General features: G+C 40.9%; 1 protein-coding gene across 1 annotated transcript in view; it reads right to left on the reverse strand.

Moving 5' to 3' along the window:
* Nucleotides 1–24,643, reverse strand: part of NR3C2 (nuclear receptor subfamily 3 group C member 2) — a gene marked incomplete at its 5' end in the record, with an annotated part of 94,237 nt that overhangs the window by 43,767 nt on the left and 25,827 nt on the right. Inside the window, one exon of the mRNA XM_082482456.1 lies at nt 13,849–13,965. Coding sequence (XP_082338582.1) covers nt 13,849–13,965 — 117 coding nt within the window. The remainder of the gene's footprint in view (nt 1–13,848; nt 13,966–24,643) is intronic.

The following is a 24,643-nucleotide window of genomic DNA, read 5'->3' on the forward strand; positions in this document are numbered from 1 at the left end:
CTTCTTAATACGTTTCTCTCTTCTACACTAAAATAAATTGTGTTTCTTCAACTCTTCCTTACAGATTTATGTTTTTTTCTGAGCTTCTTATTATCCTTGTTCCTCCTTGGGCAGTCTCTAGTCTGTATACACCTTTCTTCAGGCACATGATACAAAATTTCAGGAAGGAAGACTCAGTTTAGATGTTAAGGAAACCTTTCTAAATGTAAAGGTCTGTGAAAAACTGGAATAGGTTATCAAAGGCCACAGCAGAGATTTCCACGTTGGAGATCTTCAAGAAGAGATGAGAGACATGTCCATCAGGAAGGACACAGGGACCCCTAAATCCTACCAACTGGTACAGGAACATAGGTGACAATTTCATAAGGTTGCCCCATCCCCACCACCCTGACCAGCAGTGCTGAAAACCAGACACAATCATCAGGCCCACACTTGCTAGCTTTGACAAGAACAGAATAATGCCTTAGTATCAAACTTAGTATCAAACTATCAAACTTGCCTATTTTTGCAAGAATTTTACATCTCTGACTCCAAATTTAACATACAATCATCATGCAATTGTGCTTCTTTCTTCACTGCAGTCTCTAAACAGCTGCTCTCAGGTATTTCATTCTCGCAGACCTCAAGTTGCACTTAACATGGAGTACTGCATCCAGCTCCGGAGTCCCCAACATAAAAAGGTCATGGAACTTTTGGAGCGCGTCCAGAGGAGGGCCATGAGGATGATCCGAGGGCTGGAGCACCTCTCCCACGAGGAGGGGCTGAAAGAGTTGGGGCTGTTCAGCTGGGAGAAGAGAAGGCTCTGGGGAGATATTATTGCGGCCTTCCAGTACCTAAAGGGGACCTACAGGAGAGCTGGGAAAGGACTTTTTACTCGGGCATGTAGCGATAGGACGAGGGGGAATGGCTTTAAACTGGAATAGGGCAGGTTTAGGTTAAACATTAGGAAGAAGTTTTTCACTCTGAGGGTGGTAAAGCACTGGAACAGGTTGCCCTGAGAAGTTGTGGAGGCCCCATCCCTGGAGGTGTTCAAGGCCAGGCTGGACGTGGCCTTGGGCAACCTGGTCTAGTGGGAGGCGTCCCTGCCTACGGCAGGGGGGTTGGAACTCAATGATCTTCAAGGTCTCTTCCAACCTAAACCGTTCTATGATTCTATGATTCTAACATAACCCTCTGCACTTTACTGAAAATGCCATTGTATCGGTTTCAGACACTAGAACTGAAGATGCTTTTGAATTCGGATTCTGGCCACAGAGGAGAATTTCCAAATTTGTAGATTTACATATTTACTCTCTACCTCGTTATGCAAGTAATTAGTAAAATTGTAGACCCAGAATTGACCCTCAACAGGACTCTACTTCAGATGCCCTTCCAGTGTGACAACAAACCACTCACAGCTACTTTTGGAGAATGCCACTTAAAGTAATTATGCACCCACTTAATGAGAAATCTTATCATATTTTAATGAGAATTCTGCATTTCCTTCTGATTATACTTACAGCTAGAGGTATTGAGCGGTGAATTGAAGACACCTACAGGGAGGTGGCACCTCACAACGGTGCTTGCACACATCTCATGGAACAGACAAGGTTCCTCTGCAGTGCGCTGGCTTTTGCACACAGGATTTAGGACTGTAAACCCATAGCCACAGAGATCTGCTCACAGGGATGGTCTTTGTAGCACGGATGAAAGAAGACGCCTTTCAAAGATGGAACAGAAGCCATCACAGTTGCTTCAGAAAAACTAAGGTGAAAGCCCAAATCTAATCTGGCGTATTTTGAGGTCTGACTCAATGATGAAGCTCAGGTTACCTACTTGTCTGATGAGTGGGACAGTGATGTCCTCAGCAACCAAGGAGGGAAGGCACTGAGGAAGGTTTGGGTAAGAGACAGAGGGAATTAATCCCTTTTTAAGCTGTGCTGAGCTTCAGGCTACGCATTCACAAAGAGATAGCGGACAAAAGTGACAAAAGAAAGCTGAGTTCCAAAGTGCATTTTACAGGAATATTTAGGTTGTCAGGGAAAATGTCTAACACATTTGCTTGTTTCTCAGCAATCCTCAAAGTGATAATTAATTGAAAAATAACAGTTTCATAGGGGTACTCCTCCCCGTGTGGGAACAACTTTTACCAAATGCCAATTAGTGGTTTCCTGTTAAAATCAAATCAAGATGTTTTTGATAAAGCTTTTTAATGAGAAATGGCTAAAGTATGAAAATTTCCCCCACATATTTCACATAAAGTCCCAAACTGACATAATACAGTCCCACAGCTAACATTTTTAGTATATAAAACTCCCTCTTGTACTTCTTCATTAATTTCAAAAGAAATGTATTTACTAAATATTTAAATCATCCAATAAACAAAGCCTTAAAAAAAGCTTACAAAAGAAAATTATAATGTTGATGAAAGCCAATCTTAATCAGTCCTTTTTAGATGTTCCCAAAACTCATATTTTACTGATTATTTGTTCATTCTTCAAACGTATGGCAAATTCAATGATTTTTGAGCTAAGCTTTGTCTATTAAATGCATCAGTAGTTTTGACTATTCATCAAACAGATCTAAAGATCAGCAGTAAAATACGGACAACGAACACGAAGAGCAGGTCACCTACAGTTCCAGTATTTGTCACCCATGACTCTAAGACACCTGCAGCAATGAAAAATCAGCAGCTTGAACTGCTGGCATTGGTAATAATTTGGTTAAAAACAAAGTCAGGGAAACTTTGGAGAACAGATTTTGAAATCTTCCACTGTACCAGACTGAATGCTCTTGGCTATGATTGCTGGTTCCTGCCTTGTGCCAAGAGACAACCTTCCTCCCAAGACACCCATTCCTGTCCAACCTTCTGCAGGCATCGCTCGGCCAAGTCTTCTCTCTTGCTTTTACTTGGGTTGATACCCAATGCCAAATCTGTTCCATGATTTATGCACCCTTCATCCTGATCATAACACTAAGCCATCTTGATTGTCCCTGTAGACAGTCTACAGTCCTGTAGACATTTACTGTGTGTGAAATTTTGGTTTTGTGTTTACGTTGGAGACACAGGTATCCAACAAGCTTTTCAGTTTTTCAAAAGCATCGATAAGCAAACCCTGCTGCAGCACCTCTCATCCTGTATCTTGAGTGCTCACACTTCCACTCTATGCTAAAGAGTGCCATGCTTGAAATACTTCATTTTTGTTCTTGCACTACTATTACTAGAACTCAGCTTGGTAAATGCTGCACTTCCCTCTGCGGTCTTTCTATGTTGTAACGCACTACATCCCCACTTGTATTTCTCCCAAGGAACAAAAATTTTGAGGTACTTCGTCTCCTCACCTGTACGACTTCGGTATCCCCAGTTTTTATCAACTCTGATTTCTCTCAAATGACCTTATTTCTAATACATTCAATGCTGCTGGTCTGTTCTTCTAGAAATCATCTACCCTGCTTCCCGGAACAGCAATGCTATCTGTGAAATACAAGCTGGCTGTTTATCTTCTGCAGTCGTCTCAGCCATATTTTTCACCATCCAGTTCATGATTAATCATTAAAACCAAAAAAGAATACAACCATGTTAATCTCCTGCTTTAATAAATCACACTGAACATTAGTGAAACACCCTGCAAGAGATATTAAACACCTTCCCAGGGAAAATGCAACTCTGCAATATTAACCATATGTACCACCTAAATTATGAAACTGAGTATCTCTCTGCGACCGACAGCATGGCACATTTCTAAATTTTCCTGAAATTGAAGTAGCTGTGTATGAAATGTCAGTAATGGCTAAAATTGAGACACACATCTCTAAGAGGATGTCTAAATTACATGCTTGAATGTCCTCGGGTCCACATGCAGACAGACCCAGAAGCCACACACAGGTTTCCTCAGCTCTTTCTCTCCAGCATGACAAACTGCATGGTTTTGAGGGCAGGAGAGTTGCCCCACTTCCATATCTTCTCTACTCCCTAACGACAAAGCCCCTTACTGTCCATTCGGGTCTTTGCGAGTTCAGGTTCTACAGTCTTCCTCCTCTTGCACCTTCTGCAGGGTTATTATGCAGGGAAGATGATTTCCATTACTAAAATGTTACAGGGTTGGGGGAAACGGGAAAACTGATGGCAGAGAACCACGAAAGCACACAAATCACCAGCACCAATATGCAGGAAGATGCATGTTACTGGGTGGCTTCAACTGGTGCCTTCACCTTGCCTTCCTCTTTGTTAAAGACCACCTTCTTGCCTTTTGTGTATTTCTAAGGCTTAAATGTGCTCAATGTTTCCTTCATAACCTGCTGTGGATTGTTGCTTCTACTAACATTGAACTCTGAAATCTGCTTTTTGAGCCAGGTATCCTTGCCACTTCTCATGCTTATTTTAGCAAAACACAGATACTAAAAATAGAAAGGCAGGCACTTGGGAATTGGTGGGGAAAAAAGCAGGAAACAAGATTCAAAACAAAATACAAGTTACTAAGGTAATTCTGAAGCAAAGTACATATGAGAGTACAAGGGGAAAGAACAACAGATTCACGTGCTAAGGCACAATCTGTGATTGAATAATTTTTCCCTGTGACATTATTGGAGTAAACCACAGCTCTAGAGTCAATTTAAAACCTGTGAAGTGCCCAAGTATCAGACAATCAAAAAAGCAACACAATGTCAGAAGAAAGAGCACAACTTGCATAGTCTTAGCATCATTGCTTCTTCAAAATGTACTGTCACACTGAGGACAGAGATACGGCATAGCTCATTCAATGAAGATCAGTGATGTCAGAATCTAAAAAGTCTTTTTGTACATGGCAATAACATTTTCACATTTCTTTGTTTTGTACACAAATTATCTAGCTTAACTCCACTTACCTAATATTAATCACAGTCTGGAAGCAGACCTGGGACAGTCGCACAATCCATCCTCTTGCTCAGGCCAGAGCCTACTGCACCCACATCACTTCTGACAAATGTTTGTCTTATCTGATCTTTAAGACGCCCAATGACAGACATCTTCCTCAGACCATCTATTTGACTGCTTCCCTGGCCTTATGGTAACAGATACTCTCCTATTTCCTCACTTGCATCTTCCTTGCTGCTCATTACTTCTTGTCCTGCTTTTCACAGGCATGGAAAGCAGATCATCTCCTTTTTCTCTTTACCAACACTTGTTAAAGTAACACTTGTTGCCTCTCTCTTCAACTTTCCCTCCAGCCTTTTTTGGACTAAGCAATACCAAGTAATTCAATCTGTCCCCACCAGCCCAGTTTTAAAGACTGCTGATCACTCTTCACTGCTCTACTCCAGGCCCTTCCAAATTGGTCCACAGCACACTTACACGCAACTAACGAGGGTTTTAACACAACCCGCTATTCAGCATAGTGAGCCCACCATACTTTGGCCAAGGTTGTGTCAGGTATGGCACATTGAATCTGCATGCCCTCTTACTCGGGTGGAAACTCTGAAGCAATGACTTGGCGGAAGCTAAAAGGACAAGTTCCTCCTGCTCCTACAGCTTCTCGCAGTGATGGGGAAGTGAGTAATGGAAATGCACCACCACAGACCACAGGGGGAGGTTTCAGAAGGGCTCTGGCGATAACCAGCAGCTCTGGAAAGAGGAACGGGGTACACAGGCATGCTTTCATAGCAGGGACTGCACTTTTACCGTGGGGAAAAGTAAAAAGGACATGGACTTCGAGCACTGTGGAAGGAAGTATGATATTTTGGCGACTCAAGACAAAACAAAACATCACCAAGAGCTACATGTAACAAATATCAGAAATGCTGAAGCATGCTGGTCTGCTCCAGCACAATGAGACAAAGCAATGAACAGAGGAGTTACAGGCTTGCTTGCTTTTATGTATCAGTATGAGCAACAAAGATAAACAGCAATTCATTTCAGGATCCTCAGGAAAATATGTTGTTAAGTTTAAACGCCCTACAAGACAGAGAAATGGTGTACCAGGGCATGGGGGTACTGGGTCCTGGGGAGTCAAGAGGCCACAAACGTCATCTACCCTGGGAGCATCCTGGAAGTGAAAGCTGGAGCCCTGACAACAGACAGAAAAGCTTAAAAGCTCATGGCACTGCACAGGGGATCCACGCAAGCCAGCAAAAGAATGCCTGGCAGAAGGCATCCAAGCAAGAGCCACTGCTGTGCTTCAGTTGTATCACCTAAGAACAGCACAACGGTGGGAGAGTTTTTTGCACCTCTTCTGGGAGGACTTAAACCTTCCTCTCAGAAAGCTGTGATCACCCCTCTCCATTTTGTGTTTCGAACCAAAGCAAGACATCACGTATAGAACATGAACCATTCAGGAAAGAGCAATCTCGAAGCCTGTACATCGAGTGCTGTATACTGCTGAAATCAGAAAAAGCCCTACAGAGCCTGCGTGCACAGTGCCGCCATGTGACACGAGGCAGGCTGGGACACGTACTCCCAGCAACAGCCCAGAAAAGTTGCAGCGCCTTTGTGAGGCTGACAACCAATGGTGTTATGCCATGAATGGTGCGATGGAAGGTCCAGCAGATAAAACAGGGAAGTCTGGAGTTCAGCACACCCATGCCAAAAGCCTGAAAGGCTGTTCCTGGAAGAAAGACAAACTTGCTGGCAGCTGGGCACTCATCAGAAAGCAGAGCTGAAGCAAAACTTGAAAAAAAAACACAGGAGGACTGAGAACATGAACCTGATTAGGAGTTTGATCAACCATTGCTGGATGCAAGCTGTGTGCTTTTGGGCTACTGCAGTGCGCCTTCTTGAGCTGCCACCACACGTGAAATAAAATCATCAGCAAAATGCAAAGTACAAGGACACACTTTCAATACCATTTTTTAATCGATGCCTAATAGATTACAGTGACATTACCAGTCCTCTTCAAAATTCTGCATTTTTAATCATAATTTCCAAATGGTTTCTTAATAGTTGTGGCAAGTGACTGTTGTGATAGTTATCTACAATATTCTTGAGGATGGTTCAAGTTGAAAAGTTAGGGTCACATCAAGAGCAGGGCAAGAGGAGCATCTTATAACATGGAGGAAGACGGACACAAAAGTAGGAAAAGTTCATGGCTGAACAAATCAGTTCCTACAAGATCTAAACCAGCAGGACTGACTTTGTTTTTTGTTTGGTGTTTTTTTTGTTTGTTTTGTGGTTTTTTTTGTGTGTGTGTTTTTTTTTTTTTAATATATATTCATGAAGTGTGGAGTGGTGCTGCAGCAATAGCAGCACCTTAAGAACAACTGACCCTTACTCAGGCAGAAGGATGTCCTCTTTTGAAGAGTCACCAACACGGACTCCACACACAGGAACACGAATTTCCCTGCTGATCCCTCTTATGAGTACACCCACAAGACCACTTGGGAGATCTAACAAAATCACAAAACAAAGTAGCATGGTTGCAGGCCTTGTCTTAAGGTTACATTACTCACTTGGGCTCAATACAATGTACAAGTAAATAAAAGTAGGTAAATCAGTGCTTCACTTCTCTGCTAAGAGAAAGCACAGATTTTAACACAATCTCATAACATGATTGATTTCTATCTAATACAAATGCTTTCTGAAATCATCACACCTAGAAAAATACAAATGTTCTCTGAAAGTATACTAATGATAACCTAAACATTGGTAGGTACCACAACTAAGCTGTCCAGCTAAAATGCGAGAAAAGTTGACAACCTGAGATTTTGCTTCCAAAACCCACAAATAACTTTAATATACTGCTGTGTATCGGTAAAAGTCTCTTGGAAGAACTGACACAAACCCAGCTGAATGTTCAAGTTAAAAAAAAATTTACTAGATTACCTCAGAAGAAAATGCTACACAATAAATGCAAATAAAAATTCAGTTAATGGGCATTTCAAAATAATTTGCAGTTAAAGTTTAAATGAAAAATAAAAGTTAATCATACATATACCCCAAATTGCTTTAGTTTCTTACACACAGGTTTTTTTTTCCTTTAAAATTTATGAAACCTTGGTTAGTAGAAAGTTGGTAGAATTTTTTTAAGAAAACCAAGAGGATACATTTTTGCTGTATTTAAGTTTTTCTTAGCTTTCAGTTTTCTCATACGTGTCGTGTTTTTCCTCTTCTTTTCTCCCTATTGCTTTCTTTGTTGAGAAAAGATAGGAGCAATGATAATATAAACCACATAAGCTGCAGTAACTGAAAATAATACCGCAGTTTTAAATCCCTACTAGTACGAGTTATTAAACACAAAATGGAAAGCTGGGCAAAAAGGTGAAGTACTATATCTTATTACTGATTCTCTCATTTAATCTATTTTTCAGATTATTGAAATATTTTAATGTATAAAAAATAAGGATATCTGCAAGCGAAGACTACAAATCACACACAGCATCTTGTGCATGGAGTGTCTTACATATGTAAATGTATGCAAACCCAAGACTCAAATTTCACAGGCAGTCTCTGCAGACAGAGCGATGAACTATGTAATTTGCAAGGTGAAATCTATTTTATTTCCCGTCGATATCCAAAGGCTACTTCAGCAAGCTGCTTCTCACTGTTGTGGGAGGCCAGCACCAGTAAGTCTCAGCAGCGTTTTATATGGGAGCTGAGGCAGGAGAGGATTGCAGTCCTACACGGTACAGACAGCTCAACGCTTTTTGTCCCCTAAGCACGTATGACACATAACACGGCATAAGAGGGATTTTCTCTGACCATGCAGCAGAAGAGGGAGGGATGCCTGGTCACTAGGTCACATCAGAGGGGCAAGAACTAACCTGCCAACGAAAGGCGGGGTGCGGTGCGTGGGTGTCCCCTCTAGTCACACCATATAAAACATTTCCCTTCTCCAGGCTTCAGCACAGAGTGCAGCCCACAGCAGGAGGGAAACCAGGATGCTCTGCGCCACCCCGGTTGCAATGCAGCATCCCAGGTGCTGCTGCAAGCCACCAGCTGCCTTGGTGGATGCCGCTGGTGGTGACATAAGAAACCACGCTGAGCACCAGTGAGGTCCCACCGTGACCCCCTCTCGGTGACACTCTGGGGACAGAAACGACTAAGGAACAGCAGCATGAGGTGGGAGTCAAATGAAAATGTCTCGTGTGGAAGTGAGAGACTCGACAAATCTGATCACAGCGTATGCTGGAAGAAACTTCACAATTCATGAAGTCATTCTGGTCCATAATTAACTGAAAATTAATTACAGAATCTTGAAAAGAGCATAAACCAAAAATGGGCCAGCATACCTTCATAGTGCAGTTGCTCACTCTGAATCTCTTCCAATAATTAAGTCTAGCATATGGCACTGGAGTTTAAAAAAAAAAATCAGCACCAAAACAACAAACAAACTATGATTCCCCAAAAAGTTTTGGAGTCCTACTTGCCTAAGGGATATGTCTGTCTGCAAGGTACACACATACTTTCTAGAAATAAGGAAGATGAAATAACATGATATTGGGCAACTTCAGCTTTGCAGAAATTACAGGTTGCAGATGCTTCATATAAAGTCAAAACAAAAATTGAGAAAAAAACATAATTAGGTAAATTATTTGCTGACTTGATGAATAATTTTCTAAAGATTATTAGAGGATATAAGAGCTTGGAAAATGCTCCGATTTTTCAACAAACAAAAGGAGGAGGTAAACAATAAAACTGCCAAATTATTTTGGTTGAGCATTCATGAAAAGGTGTATTTTGTATTCCTGAATTACACATATTTTTTAAAAGGTGCTTAAAGCATGGCACGCTGCCACACATCAAAACATTATTTTTTTTAGAAAAAAACATGTTAGCATGCTGGGAGTAGAAGATATGCCATCAAAACAAACCTGTAACACTTTGACACAGTAAACAAAAGAATGAACATTTTAAAAAATGTTCTTTAAAAAAAGAAAGAATATAACCCAAAGAAAAAAAAAACACTGAAGAAAAAAGGTCAGTAGATTATAGAATCATAGAATTAGTGAGGTTGGAAGGGACCTTTAAGATCATCAAGCCCAACCATTAACCTACCCTGATAAAAACACCACCACTTCTAAACCATGTCCCTGAGCACCTCATCTACCCTTTTCTTAAACGCCTCCAGGGATGGTGAGTCCACCACCTCCCTGGGCAGCCTATTCCAATGTTTAATAACCCTTTCAGTGAAAAAATGCTTCCTAATATCCAATCTGACATAACTTGAACCCGTTTCCTCTCATCCTATCACTTGTCACCAGGGAGAAGAGGTCAGCTCCCATCTCTCTAAAACCTCCTTTCAGGTAGTTGTAGAGGGTGATAAGGTCTCCCCTCAGCCTCCTCTTCTCCAGGCTAAACAACCCCAGATCCCTCAGTCGTTCCTCATAAGGTTTGTCCTCCAGACCCTTCACCAGCTTTGTAGCCCTTCTCTGGACACGCTCCAACACCTCAATGTCCTTCTTGTAGTGAGGGGCCCAAAACTGAACACAGTACTCGAGGTGAGGCCTCACCAGTGCCGAGTACAGGGGGATGATTACTTCCCTACTCCGGCTCACCACACTATTCCTGATGCAGGCCAGGATGGTGTTGGCCTTCTTGGCTGCCTGGGCACACTGCTGGCTCATGCTCAGCCGGCTGTCCACCAACACCCCCAGGTCCTTTTCTGCCAGGCAGCTTTCGAGCCACTCCGCCCCCAGTCTGTAGCGCTGCATTAATTGGATATTGCAAAAAAACGTGCTGCAGGAAACATGGAAACTCTCTTTCCAGTTTTCCACTACAGAGATTAATATCTTCAGTAACAGTAGGAAGACAATCACAAACTTCCAAATTACAAAATTTGCTTTATAGACCTCCCTATTGAAGCAACCGGGAGGAGCTGGGTGGCAGCCTGGGGTCTTTCACTCCCATTTGTAGACAGGGAGAGCTGCAAAGGAGAGACAAGTTCTTTTCCAGCCCATGGGAGAAAGGACCTTGTCCCTAAGGCAACATTTCTTCTAGATCAACTGGAGGTTGGTCGTTTTTCTTTTTTTAAAATGAGGCGATAAAACATTATAATTATGTACAAGTAGAAAAGAAATGTCCACAGCTTCAGCAACTTGCACACATTTCAGCCCTGAGCTATGCTTATGACCCTTTTTATATATCATCTTACTCGATTTCTCATGAACCAAACACATAGCCATCTCCGATACAGTTTTTTTGTGTTTACCTTTGCTTCCATTTGGAGGGTGAGAGCTTAAATTAGATCCACTGCACAAAGAGCACAGCACTGTGCAGTGTGACTCAGCTATAGAGAGTACTATGCTGCAAATAGGACTTAAACTAAACTGCATTTATAAATTTATTTTCCTCCAGCTCCTTACTGATCACACTGCCTAACAAAATACTTGCACATTTTGCCTATAAGTCCAAATTAAAAACAGGTAGAAGTCCATTTTTATTGGAGTAATGTATATTCTTGGCAAAACTAGGCTGACCACATGAAACTATAAGCTACGATGTATCTTCATAATAATATGAACATACTCAGTCTATTCAAGCTGATTATGAAAAAATGTTATTTAATACCAAACCTTGGAAATTTGTATGAAGAGAAAATTACTGTTTTCAAATACACATTGATAACTCTTCTTGCATTTCCACCTCCTTTTTTCGTGATGATCTCCACCATACCAGAAACCCCCATCAACAGCACACTGAAGTTCCCAAAACTAAGTCTGAGATGCTGTGTTGTTCCTCCGTAGATGCCCAACGCAAAGCTGACCATGGGGGAAGCAGGATGGCCTAAGCAGCAAATGCCCTTAAGCTACCAACTTTTCTTGACAGACCTGGGCTGGCACAAAGGCTGGAAAGGTCCGTTACCATAACTTGGCAGCCTTTGGGGCCCTCTGAACAGTAACACTGTCTCTGGGCTGCAGGCACGTTACCTCTCTCTGACAGTCCTCCCCTCTGCCTCCAACCTGGCCTTTCTCTTCTGGACCACAGGACCACGCAGAAGGCACTGTACTGCAGTGACATCCAGAGCAGTTCCCCTGCTATGTCATTCATGGCAGTGATGGAAGGACCTTTTTATGCCATTTTAGCTTATTTATGTGCCATAAAGGGATCAAGCCAAGAATGAGAATTTCACCTTTCTACGTGAAGAAAATCACCAAAAGAGCTAAACCGCAAAGCTCAACCACACGCCAGCTGTACACTGCAGAGACAGACTTGGCCTTCTAGATCATTAAATGCAGATCACTAATTACAATTTCCAGCAGACTACCAAGCTCCAACACAAGGGAAGATTTTTCAATACATTCCTCATTTACAGCATTCTGGCCAATTAAAAAAAAAAAAAAAAAAAAGAAAAGCAAGCCCCTCAAGCAAAGTTTGCCCCCTCCTTTGCTTTTTTGCAGACGGCAGTGTGAACATGTCCTTTGAAACACCCCAGGAAATTGCCGCGATGAACTCATGACATTGCAGATGGAGTCTCACGTGCTGCTGTTTCAAAAGGTTATCCAGTGGGAATAGCAGCCCTGTATTTTGCTCGAGCGCTAAGCACACACGCCTGTCCAGTTAGGCAGGCATGCAGGAGCTCCGCTGGCACCACACAGGGCATGGCAACGCAGGATGCCCTGCACCAGCTGCCGGTGGGCTCCAGCAAAATTTCCAACACTCCAGGGAGCCCGGCTTCCTGCTCCACGCACATTTTCAGCATCTTTTCTTGGGAAGAAGGAGCTATAGCCATGGAGTTCCCTTTTCATTAAAAAAAAGTTGCCATTCTGCTTCCCTTGCTAGATTCAATAGCGCAGATCAAAATCAAGGGAAAGCCGTCAGCCCCTAGTATGCCACGATTTGGCCTCATTTTCCTTTGGGAAGCAAAAACAAGGCGGCAATGCAGCATTTCAAAATTGGGAAAGGGGTTGAAAGACATCTTAACAGGTCTACTCTCCCCAAAAAAGTAAGAAGCAGCTTGCTTGAGTATTTCTGCCAGGAGACAAGACAGAAAAAGTAGTCTGGGAGGTGGAAAAAGGTACCAGGCAGGAACCAGGATTTTGCATATAACCTATAAAAGACAAGCAGCTAAATCTGTCTGTAGAACTAAACTGAGCTACTAGGAGAATAGGTCCAGGAGGATAAAAAGCAAATTGCGAGATAAGAAATGATCTGGAGGAATTAATGTGACTGTGTTATAATTTTCTGGAACAATGAAAACATTCCAAGGGAAGGGTCACTCTGTACATCAGGGAAGCAGTATCCAAACCTCCGTTCGCAGACCACATAATGAACCTAAGAGTGGTGGGAAAAAGTGATTTGTAATATAATTTGCTCAGGTGATGACTTGAAACAAGACACCCATTGAAGCACAACCAGAATTGTGTAGACATTGCAATTGAAAAACTAAAACAATGGAAAAAACCTATTGTAAGTTTTCCCGTCATACTGTTTTCAAAATACTTTTGATAATTATTAAGAAAAGGTTTTGCCTTTTTATTGTTGGTATATGAACGATGGAGTAGCATCATCAAAATTATTGTAGATCCGAACATTCGCAGAAATAAATCAATATAAACGTTGAATAAGCAACAAAAAAAGTTGAAAGGTTTCACTGTTTGAATTTGCTTTCATGATGGTGTAAAATGTTTTTTGGTATTTGAGAGAATGCTCATCACCCAAAAAAAAAAAGCATGAAATACTTGAAACCTTAACACCTTAACATTTTTAGCTATATGAGACTCTACTAAAATTACTGTCATCATAAAACACCCACTTTTCTTTTTTCTGAGCCATAAAATACATATCTCAAAAACCTGATTTAGAATGACAATAGTTTATTAGCTATTAAGCACTTCTTCAGGATAATTCCACCTTAAACTTCTGAGATTATGCAGGTGCCAGAACTATAAAAAGGCTGCACATTTCCAATATTTTTGCCTAATTAAATTAAGAGACCAAACTATTAATATTCTGCTTACCTCCTAAATTCATTCCAGCTTGCAGACATTTCTGTAATCGACAGGCTGGGCAGTTCTTCCTCCGAATCTTATCAATTATGCAGTCATTCCTTCCCGCACACAGGTAATTGTGCTGTCCTGAATGATCCAAAACCAAAACACATTATTAGAGGATGTATTTACATAATTCCAATTTTTTCTTTGTTGTTTTGCAGTCATTTTGAGCTTTTTATTAATACAGAGATTCTCAATCCCATTCTTTGGCCTTCCCAATAATCTTGGTGACTTGTCACGGGCATCTTTTCTGTTTAATTTGGGAAAGAGTTTGCGTTTGTCACTCACAAGAGAGATCTCATTACTTTTTTCTAAGCAGGACTGGAATTTTTCTTCTTGCAAAAAATATATGATCGGTTTGAGCTTTTTCAAATTTTCTTATATGTGCTGTATCACAGAGCAGCCTGACAACTCTCAGTTTTGGTACAAAACCAAGGGCCATTCTCATGTTAAAAAAGTTCACAACCTAAAGCAGAAAGGCAAAGTAGACGTTAACCTCCCCAATATACCCCGCTCTCTTTAACCAGCTCACTGAGTGCTTGATTTCTGATTTAATCAATCAGTTTCTATACACCAGAAGGTTTCTGAAGGGTTTACCAAAAACAGGCTTAAATCACAACCATATTATTTCAGTTCTGTAAAGCCCCACAGAAGCACTCCTGAGGAGACAGCAGGTATTTAACACATAACATTTAGCAGAAGGGAAATACATGGCAACGAGGAAATAGGCTGGCATTTAACAACTTGGAGACGCAAAAGGTATTTTGCTTTGTGGGAGGAACGTAGGTAGAGCAAACGGATGCAGTGTATCAGATGAGGGCACTACCACGTGGACTTTTCAAAGTAAGGTGCTTGAACTTGATGTGGAAGAACAAAGGAAGCCACGAGGGGTTGGTGCAGCATGACAGGAAAAGCAAGAGGAGAAGATTATTTTAGCTGCCTCGATCCAGAGGTGGCACACAGTCTGCAGCAAATGCGACAAAAAGCAATGCAGAGGGTTTCCAGGGGAAGGATGAAAGGAGAGGACACAGCGCACAGTACAATGGACTGACTGTAAGGTAAGCTGCAGGATTTGCCAGCACGAGAAGTTCAAGAAAATAGTCCTGCGTAAAATAGGACAGGCTTGTGTAGTGGGCGCTGTAAGAACTACCGAGCCTCAGGGACAGGCATTTTAGATGTAAGGTAAGAAACTCATTACTTTATAAACTAAACCCAAGTTCATAATAACGATGTCTGAAATGCAAGGTAGAGGGAAAAAAATTCGGATTGCAAATGCAGTAACACCACCTGGCAACTAAGCAGTGAGACTCCTTAGCAGGTCACGAAGGAAGCGGGTGAGATGCGCAGAAACCCAAGAGCTGTACAAATAACATTAAAGTAGATGGCAATGACCGTCGAAGCGATCACCAGCCATGGGTGGGAAGGGGATGCCCTGGCAGGGCTCAGAAGTGGAGCTGCACTGAAACGTGCGGGAGGCTGACGCGTGCCGGGAGCGGGAGAGAAGATGCAGGCTCAATAAAGGGACAGAGCTGCTGTAGCACAAGAGGCATAAAATATATTTGCCAAGGTATTTTCCACAATACACACACGCTTCCTTGAGGAAAGACAAAGACACAGGGGACATTCATGGGACACAGGAGAACCAGCTTCTGTTTTGGGCTCTTTCAGGAATTTGCCTTAAAACTGCAGATAAATCATTTTCTGTCTCTGCATCTGACTTTCCTTCACCCTTACCCAATGTTATCTATTTAGACAGTGAAGTTTGGGCTGTTTCTCGCTTCTCTTCACTGAGCATCACACACAGAGAACCCATCTTATTTAAGTAAGCAATGTGCTACTGTAATATCACAAAGGTACCAACATTTAGATAATGCTTTAGATGTTTAAACAACAAGCAGACGGGCAAATAAGGGTTTTTATTAAGGGACCTTACCTCGTACTGTGAAACAGGTGAAAAACAATAAAACTTAGGGAAAATAATTCATGAATACGAGCTCATGAAGTTACGTCAGGCATAAAATCAAGCTGTACAATATAGTGACAGTATCTATCTATCAGCTGGTCTTTAAGTAGGCCTGCTAAACAAGAAAAAGATAAAATTCTCAGCTAATCACAAAACGAAAACCTACTTATCACACAGTGTTTATTTTATGATGTGATCTATACAAAAAACAGATAACAAGAGAAACGTCAACTTAATTCCTATTTACATTTTTGCTCCGTACTGACTTGAGCTCATCTCCTAAAGAAGTATCATGTAGACAGCATGGAAGTAAAATTAGAGTAGAAAACGAAAGTGTTTAAAATAATGATACACAGTATAAAGATGGTTTATATGCCCTTACAAATACTGGTAGACTATCTTTTTGTGGGAAGAGGGGGAATAATGCTTATTTTCTGCTAGGAATGCAAGTACGATTGCTCAGTGCTCATACAATGTCCTTTGTACATCACAGAGTACTGCAATACCATTTTTAGGCTTCCACAGGCGGGTGCAGGCTGTTAATATGACAAGTCAGCTCTAATACTGCAAAATGAACCCCATTGCAGAATTACCCTGAAGGCAGTTTGCTCTACAAAATTGTACACCTGTTAAGTCAACATTTTTCACTACTGCTTTCAAAAGCTAACGGGTTTAATAAAACAAGGTTAACATTTATGTACTCCACAATAATTACTTGGGTCACATTCTTAAATATTGTGGAAATGTTTATCTGATTCAATCACTGTCACACTGTACCATCATAAGAAATATTCCCACAATAGCGGAATACTCCTGTAAGTCACCTTTCAAATGGTTGAGACAGCCTGCAATTATTAGCTTCTGGCCTATCTACTCTAGACCAAATAATTTCAGAAAACCTAACTTAGTCAAGGTTCATCAATTTTTGAATCATGCATCTCTGAATACTAACGCATAGTACAAAATCTGTAAGTGGTTTTTCTAGAAAGCCAAGCAAAAGTCCTTCCAAAAAGCAAATGTCTTCTTGTCAATTTCTTTTCATTCCTAAAAAAAAATTAAATAACCACAGTCTTCTTAAAACTTATATTAATGGAAATAACTTGAAAACCCTTAAAAAAAAAAGAACAGACCAGCATTCAGACAACCCCCCTATGTAGAGTACAGCTATGAAATAATAATGAACAGTTTTTCAGTTAAAAAGTTCATCATCTATGATGAAAAAAACAGCTTCAGATTTCCATGCAATAAAAAATGGTACATTTCAAATAAAAAATATTTTGTAAAATAAGTAGGTATAGCAAAGATACTCATAACAAATCAGTATCTTCTATTTGTGTAGCATAAGCCTCACTCATGCCTCGACTTCAGAATCAAAACAAAAAACCTACACATCTGAAATTGATGTAGTTCTCAGGACCTCCGGGGCTCTTCAGGATCTCAGTGAGGTGATGGAGACCGTCCTGCAAAGAGGCCGATGTTTTTGTGGTGCTAGATCTCTAACTCTTTCAAGACACGTATTGATCTGCTTGTGTAGTTTGTGTTTAGCTTAATCCAGTTGTTCTTTTTATCCAGCTTAATCACTCACAAGTGGGCTGGAAAGTGACAGAGTAGATATCGAATTCTCATCTCCCATGTGCTAAATGCATTAAGATGAAAGTAATTTTTACATATGCTACCATTAAGTGCACTTATATGAGCTAATTCCTGTTCCATCTAAAATACAGAGTTACAAAAGATGCCAGGAAAATTTCCTGTTCAAAATAAATGAGTAATAGGTACTACAAAGTTACACACTAAGAAGAGATAGAGATCTGTCCTAGTCACAGTAGAGCTGGAGGAATATTTGAGTTTGCACTTTCCAGGTTATTGTGTCACTACATACCACAGAATGGCACATCCAAATGTACGCACAAAAATGCTTTAATGTTTCCAACTCTCTCACCTGCAAAGACTCTTCAATTCCCTGCTTTTGTAGGCTTACAAAAGAAAAAGGAAGTATTTATGAAATTCAGCCTTCCTTCTTACTACATTTTCTTGAACAAGCAAAATTCAGCAATAAAAAAGGGGAGGAAAAAAAGCTGTTCTTATTTGGCCTATGAATTAATGCCAAAATGAGGCTGCAGCAGAAGTTATGCCTGTCCCCATTTTATAACTCCAGACCAATGATTGTGCCACTGGTCCCAAAAACTGACTTGCTAAGATGAGCTCACATACGTGTGCAGAGCGCTGCTGCACTCTTCAAGGGGCTGCAATACTTCCAGATATGTAAGGCTGCAATAGGAACAGGGTACAGATATTTCTTGTCACTAATATTTCTGTTTCTGTCTAAGGCAAAATTAGAAAATTACAGAAATTTCTAAAATATTCCACGTTTTATCTTCCTCCTAAAAAATATTCCCCCCCAAGTTTTCTGAAGTGTAAGTCAGGAACTGCAAATCATTAATGAGTCTTCTACATTTCTGCTCTCTTGTTAAAATAGCAACTGCTATGATCAAATATTAAATTTTGTAAGGGGGGGAAAAAAAAGTGCAGTGCTGGAAGAGGATCCAAAGATTGTTTAATTCAAGCCTACTCATGGAAACATGATAAGACTAGCTTAACAGTTCAGGCAGGGTTGGTTGGTTGTTTTTTTTTCTTTCTCTCTCTAAATTTGTCTTAAAACCTTCTGAGGAAAGGTATTCTGCAACTTCCCCACAAGCCCTGGGTAAGCTAGCCTTGAAGCTGCGTCTTTTCCCTTTGCATTTAACCCCAGCTGGAATATTTTCCAAGCGAAAGAGATGTTAGCACTCCCCCCAAGACATACAGAGTAACAGACCGCCACCGTCTTCTTACAGCAATCTCATGTCTATTGAGAGATTTATGCTCCCCATCTCTTTGCTAGACTAAACAAATCCAGCTCTCTCAATCTTTCCTCATAGGTCATGTTTCCTAAATCTGTCGTCATTCCTCTTATTCTCCTCCAGCTTCTTTCATAAAATAGAATGCCCCAAAGTGGGTACATTTATTGCTGAGTTTCGCCATCACTAAGCCCAATAAAATGGTTACTTCCTGCACCCTGCACACAACAGCCCTGCTAATGCAATCCTGGACCAGATCTGGCTTTTGGCAATGGCATCGGGTTGTTGACTCACAGTCGCCTGTGTGCCACTAACGCTCAGCTCCTCTCCTGCAGCATCGCTGCCTTCTATGCATTCTTTCCCACTCCGCTCTTACCTGGGCACCCAACTCTCTTTTCCTCTGCTAGAGCTACACACCCACTCCCCTGGGAGAGGTAAGGAAAAAGTCCAAAAGCCACTCCGCATACGACGTCTGAAACCAGAGTGTGCTTTGGGTCTCAAGACAAAGGCGTGATTGAGGAAGCCTCGCAAAAGGCCAGGAAAGTGAGAAAACAGGAGTGGCAGCTAAGGATCAAATAAAGCAGAAAAAGCTTGAATAAACCTCAATTTTAAAAATACCATCTCACTGAAGCACATCAAAACGCATGTAAAATTCATAAACTTTCCTTCTTCCTCCACAATGAGAATTAATACTTTGACTCATAAAATTGCGGGCAAAGTTGTCTTCTTCCTGCAGGCTGCCAGAACGGCCAAGCCTCCTTCCAGGGTTTGAGGAGAAAGGTGCTGGATGCCACCTCCTGCCCCACCTTGCAGATCTGCACATCGGCACTAGGATCCCTTCTGCAGCTTCTGGGCTGGAATAAGGGCTTAGATTTCTCCGTACTTCCTGAGCGGGAAGTTTATCTCCATGATAACAATGACACGTGCAAAAGCCTTACAGCTTGGAGTACCTATTGGCACCTGCTTGAGCAGGCATGTATAGGTGTTTAACACCATTACCTGGGCATCCTTAGTGCGGGGAAAGATCTAAAGATCCTCCTGCTCCTCCTATCAGTATCTACCAGCATAACCACCCATTTTACTGAAGTTACTCCTGATAACACTAAGTGAATGAAGGGGAGAAAAAAAAAATCTGGGTTGAATGGCTGTAATTCTACACTAAGTTTCCCTCAGTTCCATAAATGTTATTTATCCCTCAAGCTCTGTCCCCTTCCCTTTACCCACCAGACTGCACAAGCCCAGCCCCTGCTGCCCTTCTGACCTGGGCTACAGACCTTCCCGGCTGAAGGAAAGACAAAGAAAACATGCTGCAGAAAATCAGCAGCGTTTTCTGAAGGAGGTTTCTCACCTCAAGAATATCCGGTCAGCAAGCAGAACTTAACACCAGGTTTTTCTGCTTTCTGTTACAGCCCCGATGAAGTGGTTTGCCTCCTACAGCAGGACATCACATAATCTGCACATCCTGACCTCTCGTTTGTGCTCACTGAGCTACATGACGTGTTCCTTTCATCCAGCTCCGAAACCTTCAGAGATTTTGTGAAATGGATGTTATCTCTGAAACCCATATAAATTCTTTTAATTAATGCAAAATAAACAATGTCTACCTTTTAGCGAACAGCATATAAATAAAATTTCTGCTAAGACTTGTCACAATGACTTTCCACGTACAGACAAGGATTTTCTGTTTGACAGGGGCTGTATCACACTACCAAGGAACAAACTGCATATACCTGAGGTTTTTATTTCACCATCTGCAGTGGGTAGCTACTCTCAAATAAATCAGCACAAGTACAATGATGAATCTCTTTCCAAATTTCAGTGTTCACAGAGCCTGTTTCTTGCCATTGAGAAAAAAAGGAAAATGCCTGCTATTCAGTAGAAATCAGAACTGCATTTTCATTTAAAAGGTCCATTTGTTACACAGTTGAGGGCTTTTTTTTTTTTTTTTTTAGCAGTTGACAACTGCCCAGCAACAGCAGCCTATGTTTGCAGTCACTATTTTAGGCTACATCACATGTCAATTACATAACCTTGTTTTACTGCTCTTGAACTGGTTCGAACAACCTGGGAAAGAGATTAGGGCAGTCCCTCCCAGCCGGCCATCCGCATGCAATGGCAGGACCCATGTCCGTCCCCCCCACCCCCCCGCTGCAGCTCCAAAGGCTGCAGCCACGGAGAGTCCCTCTCTCCATAACTAGTTACTTATTGCTAGACCCACCTGAGACATTGGATAATTAACTTCCTCAGCTCTGTTTAAACCAGTCCAGTCTGACCACGGTAAACTAATAAACGATTCCTCACGCTGAGATCTATGACTAATGCAGAATAAGCTTATACGTGCCATAGACAAGGTACAGAACTTAGATATGAACACTGGCCCTTCATTTTATATAGCGAATGCCCGGGGTTTGTATCTCGGGGTTTCCCAAAATCCAGCCTGGCTTCAGGTTCTATCTCCCTTATTACTCCACAGCTTTACTCATCTGACCGTATCATTCCCAGACAATATGCTTTCTGGCTGCACACTAAGGCTGTATCTGCTAATTGCTCAAGATAACGATATTGATCTATTATTAACATTATTAAAGAGTGTGCTTATAGCATAGGTATAGCCTAAATCCTTCTCTGAAGCATGAATTTAGAGCTTTCCCTCCTTTATGATAAATTAGAGACAATCAAAATTTGTTTTGATTTTGGCAAAATATTCACCACATCTGGGATATTTCCTGCTTGCTTCCCAAGACAACTTTCAGTTTCTTTACAATTTTATATTATTAGATTAATTTATTTACCATTCTTATAATTTTCTGTAACTCTCCTTACTTTCTACTCCCTCCTCCTTTTTCTTTGCTTCAATAAAATCTATTTTCTAACCTTCTCCTTTACCTACTTTCCTCTTCAGTCTTTTACCCCCCATCCTGTTCCACAACTCTTTCTTCAGTCTTCTCATTTACCTTCTAAATGTGTTATTTTCTCCATTCAGCCAGTAATGGGTGATTTCATAGGGCACATTTACCGTCCAGTCAAAGGTATGGCTACAGTACATTTCATATACCCTAGCAAAGTATATTAAAACTACCTGAGACGTGGATAAAAACATAGTCTCAACGGCATCATTTTCTCCAGGGTCTATCTACAAAACCCAGCTAGGGCTCTTTTAAAAGCACTGGCACACAGTTGGTGCTCAAATAGTGAGGATGGTCTACAAATTTCTGCAACACAGTATTTTTGTAAATTTTCTATGTGCTTTAAACTATGTGTTTAACTGCTATTTAATAATAACATGTTATAATTATCAGTGTTGACAAACACATTCTCAAATCCAGTGTGTTGGCCTGTGATCACTCAACCTTCTTTCTCTGTCTAATCTGAAATACACTACCGATTCTTACTCAGTATCCCAGAGAAAAAGCTGCAGGTTGTCCTTAAGTGGTGATTACATCATGAACAATGACTTAATGCCCTGTGCATTAACTACCGCACTTGTTTCCTCCAGAAAGCCAAAGTTTGAAAGCACAGATGAACTACCAGTGCTTCCTCTAACTGCAACTACAGATACAAAGCTGATTCCCCTTTTTTCTGGAAGAGGAGCAGGGAGGGCTGTGTCCCCTGATACTTTATTTGTCAAAGTTTTCAAATTGCCATACTGTTACACACTCCTTGAGCACATCTAAGAGCAAAGACTCCAATGCTCTGCCAATGTTGACACAGAGACTGTCTCCTGCTCCTTCCCTTTCCCAGGAAACTTGCTTTCATACTGGGCTGAGACCAGGTTAACAAAAACAATTGGTACAGTCTGGTGATCCTGGCAAAGGAGATGAGAAGTTATAAAAATGGTTCTCACTCACTATTTTAAGCCAACTGAAAGGGCACTGATGAGAGGGATCAAGGAGAGAGAGGAAATTTGGCAAGGGAGTACGGGATGTAGCCCAAAAAAGGCTACTATTTTCTGCAGGAGAAACCATCCAGCAGGGATGAAACCTGTTAACAACAGTGAGACAAGTGAGCAAGAAAATATATATAAATATCTCATATTTGAGGTGCATGTGCGCATTTTCTTCTGCCATGCTTGAAACACGCTGCAGAATTTTGAAAGCATCTCCAAGCCTGTGCCTGGTGCTCCAGCCATTCCGATATCCAGAGGGACTGAGCCACCAAGACAAGATATGCCCCAAACTGGTATTGAAATCATCTCCGGAGCTCTACTTGTCACCTCCACAAAAGAGGCAGAGTTAGTACCAACCAGCCACATCACCAGTTGGTCACAGAGGACAGCTGGGGCCTCCTGAAATCCAGAGGAGCTAAGAAAGATTTTGGTTCAGCATGTTGGAAGTTTAAACACGGCCATATGATTGACTACGCGGTAATTCCCTCTTCATGTCATCAAAGAAATGCTGAACGATACTAGATAGCACAGAAAAGGAATAGGACAAGTATCTGATCTTTGCAAATCATTTCAGATTCTGTGAAACCATACAGCATTGGAAATCTTTTAGGAGGAAAACCAAGGAAAAATATCTACGAACACCAACATAACCCTCTTGCCAAGCTAAACCATTTTGTTTCGGTTTTGAAATTAGTTTTCAGTTCAATTGCTTTTGATTTTAGATTATAATGGATACAGTAATACAAAGAGTGAGAATTAGAGCTTTAGAGGATGTTGTTTTGACAAAATCAGACATCTAATATTTTACAGCATTTTCTTTCACAGCAAGTTTCCAAGTTTTCATTTTGGTTTAAATTTTAACTGAAGACTAATTTTGAAGTCTCTAGATGCTGTTATCTGCAGAGCAGCATGTATGATAGATTTATAAGAGATCATGTTGCATGCATGATGCCTATTTCTGCTTTCCCATGCTAAAAATCTGATAAGGCATTCTTGACATACTATAAATTTCAATGCACATTAGTGGAAAATTTCAACGTGCAAGAAATGGTCTAGAAGGACTGGAAAGACTTTTTAAATAAGCATCATGCAAAAATCAAACTGCAACTGAAATGCCCTTCCATTTTTGTCAGTAAAAGTGGTCAACCAGTCTGCTACATTTACACATGCGATGTAGTACCCCGCTCTACAATTAGCTCACTGTTACAACTGGATTTCAGGAAGTACAGAGTGTAAAATAAGATTCATGTGAAATATCAAGTTCATTTAAGAGAATGTTTGAGAGGGTTGGGTGGTGGTGGTGGTGTGTATTCTGGAATGTGGAGTACTAATTGGCAACATAAGGATTTCTAGCTGACCGTATGGGTCCCTAAGCCATACTCCTTCAGTGAATACTCTACTGAAAATATTCACCTCCATAAAATATTTGTATTTGTAAGCATCTACAGAGATGAAGCCTGTTGCACCTTACTCACTATTTCAAACTGCTTAGTCTGCCCCACTATCCTACTGGTACATTCAGGCATGTATCAAACTGTCTGTAGTAATCACATGGATGGAACAGACAAACTACGAGAGAACTTCTGATCTCATAGGACAGACAGAAAAATCAAGGCATAAAGCATTAATTCTATGTTTTGCCCTGCCCTTTCATAATTTGCAATTGCAGACCAACTCCTTCAATGAGATTCATGGTATTTATATAAGATATTACTAGAAGAATAGGCAGTTTGTTTCACAAAGTAAAACTTTTCAGAACTCTTGATCTCAGTGAAAATGTTCTGTTAACTTTTTTTTTTTTCCCAAAGTAACTACCCTTTGGTTTTTGCTAACATTTTGAAGTTCAAGTCTGCTATGTTCTTGGATTTAGCATGCTCAGCAGATCATAAATTTTATTCTGTGTGAATGACACATTATCTTCAAAGCATATTTTTCTCTTGCATTTTGCATGTACAGTTTACCACAGCTAAGACTGGAAATATGCTAAATTCATAATAATGAATATTATTATGAATAACAGCGACAATTTAAAATATTGTCAGCACATACGCTGAAAAATCTTTTCCTCCGAAACCC

This window comes from Vanellus vanellus (assembly GCF_965231255.1).
Source record: "Vanellus vanellus genome assembly, chromosome: 4".
Taxonomy (NCBI): domain Eukaryota; kingdom Metazoa; phylum Chordata; class Aves; order Charadriiformes; family Charadriidae; genus Vanellus; species Vanellus vanellus.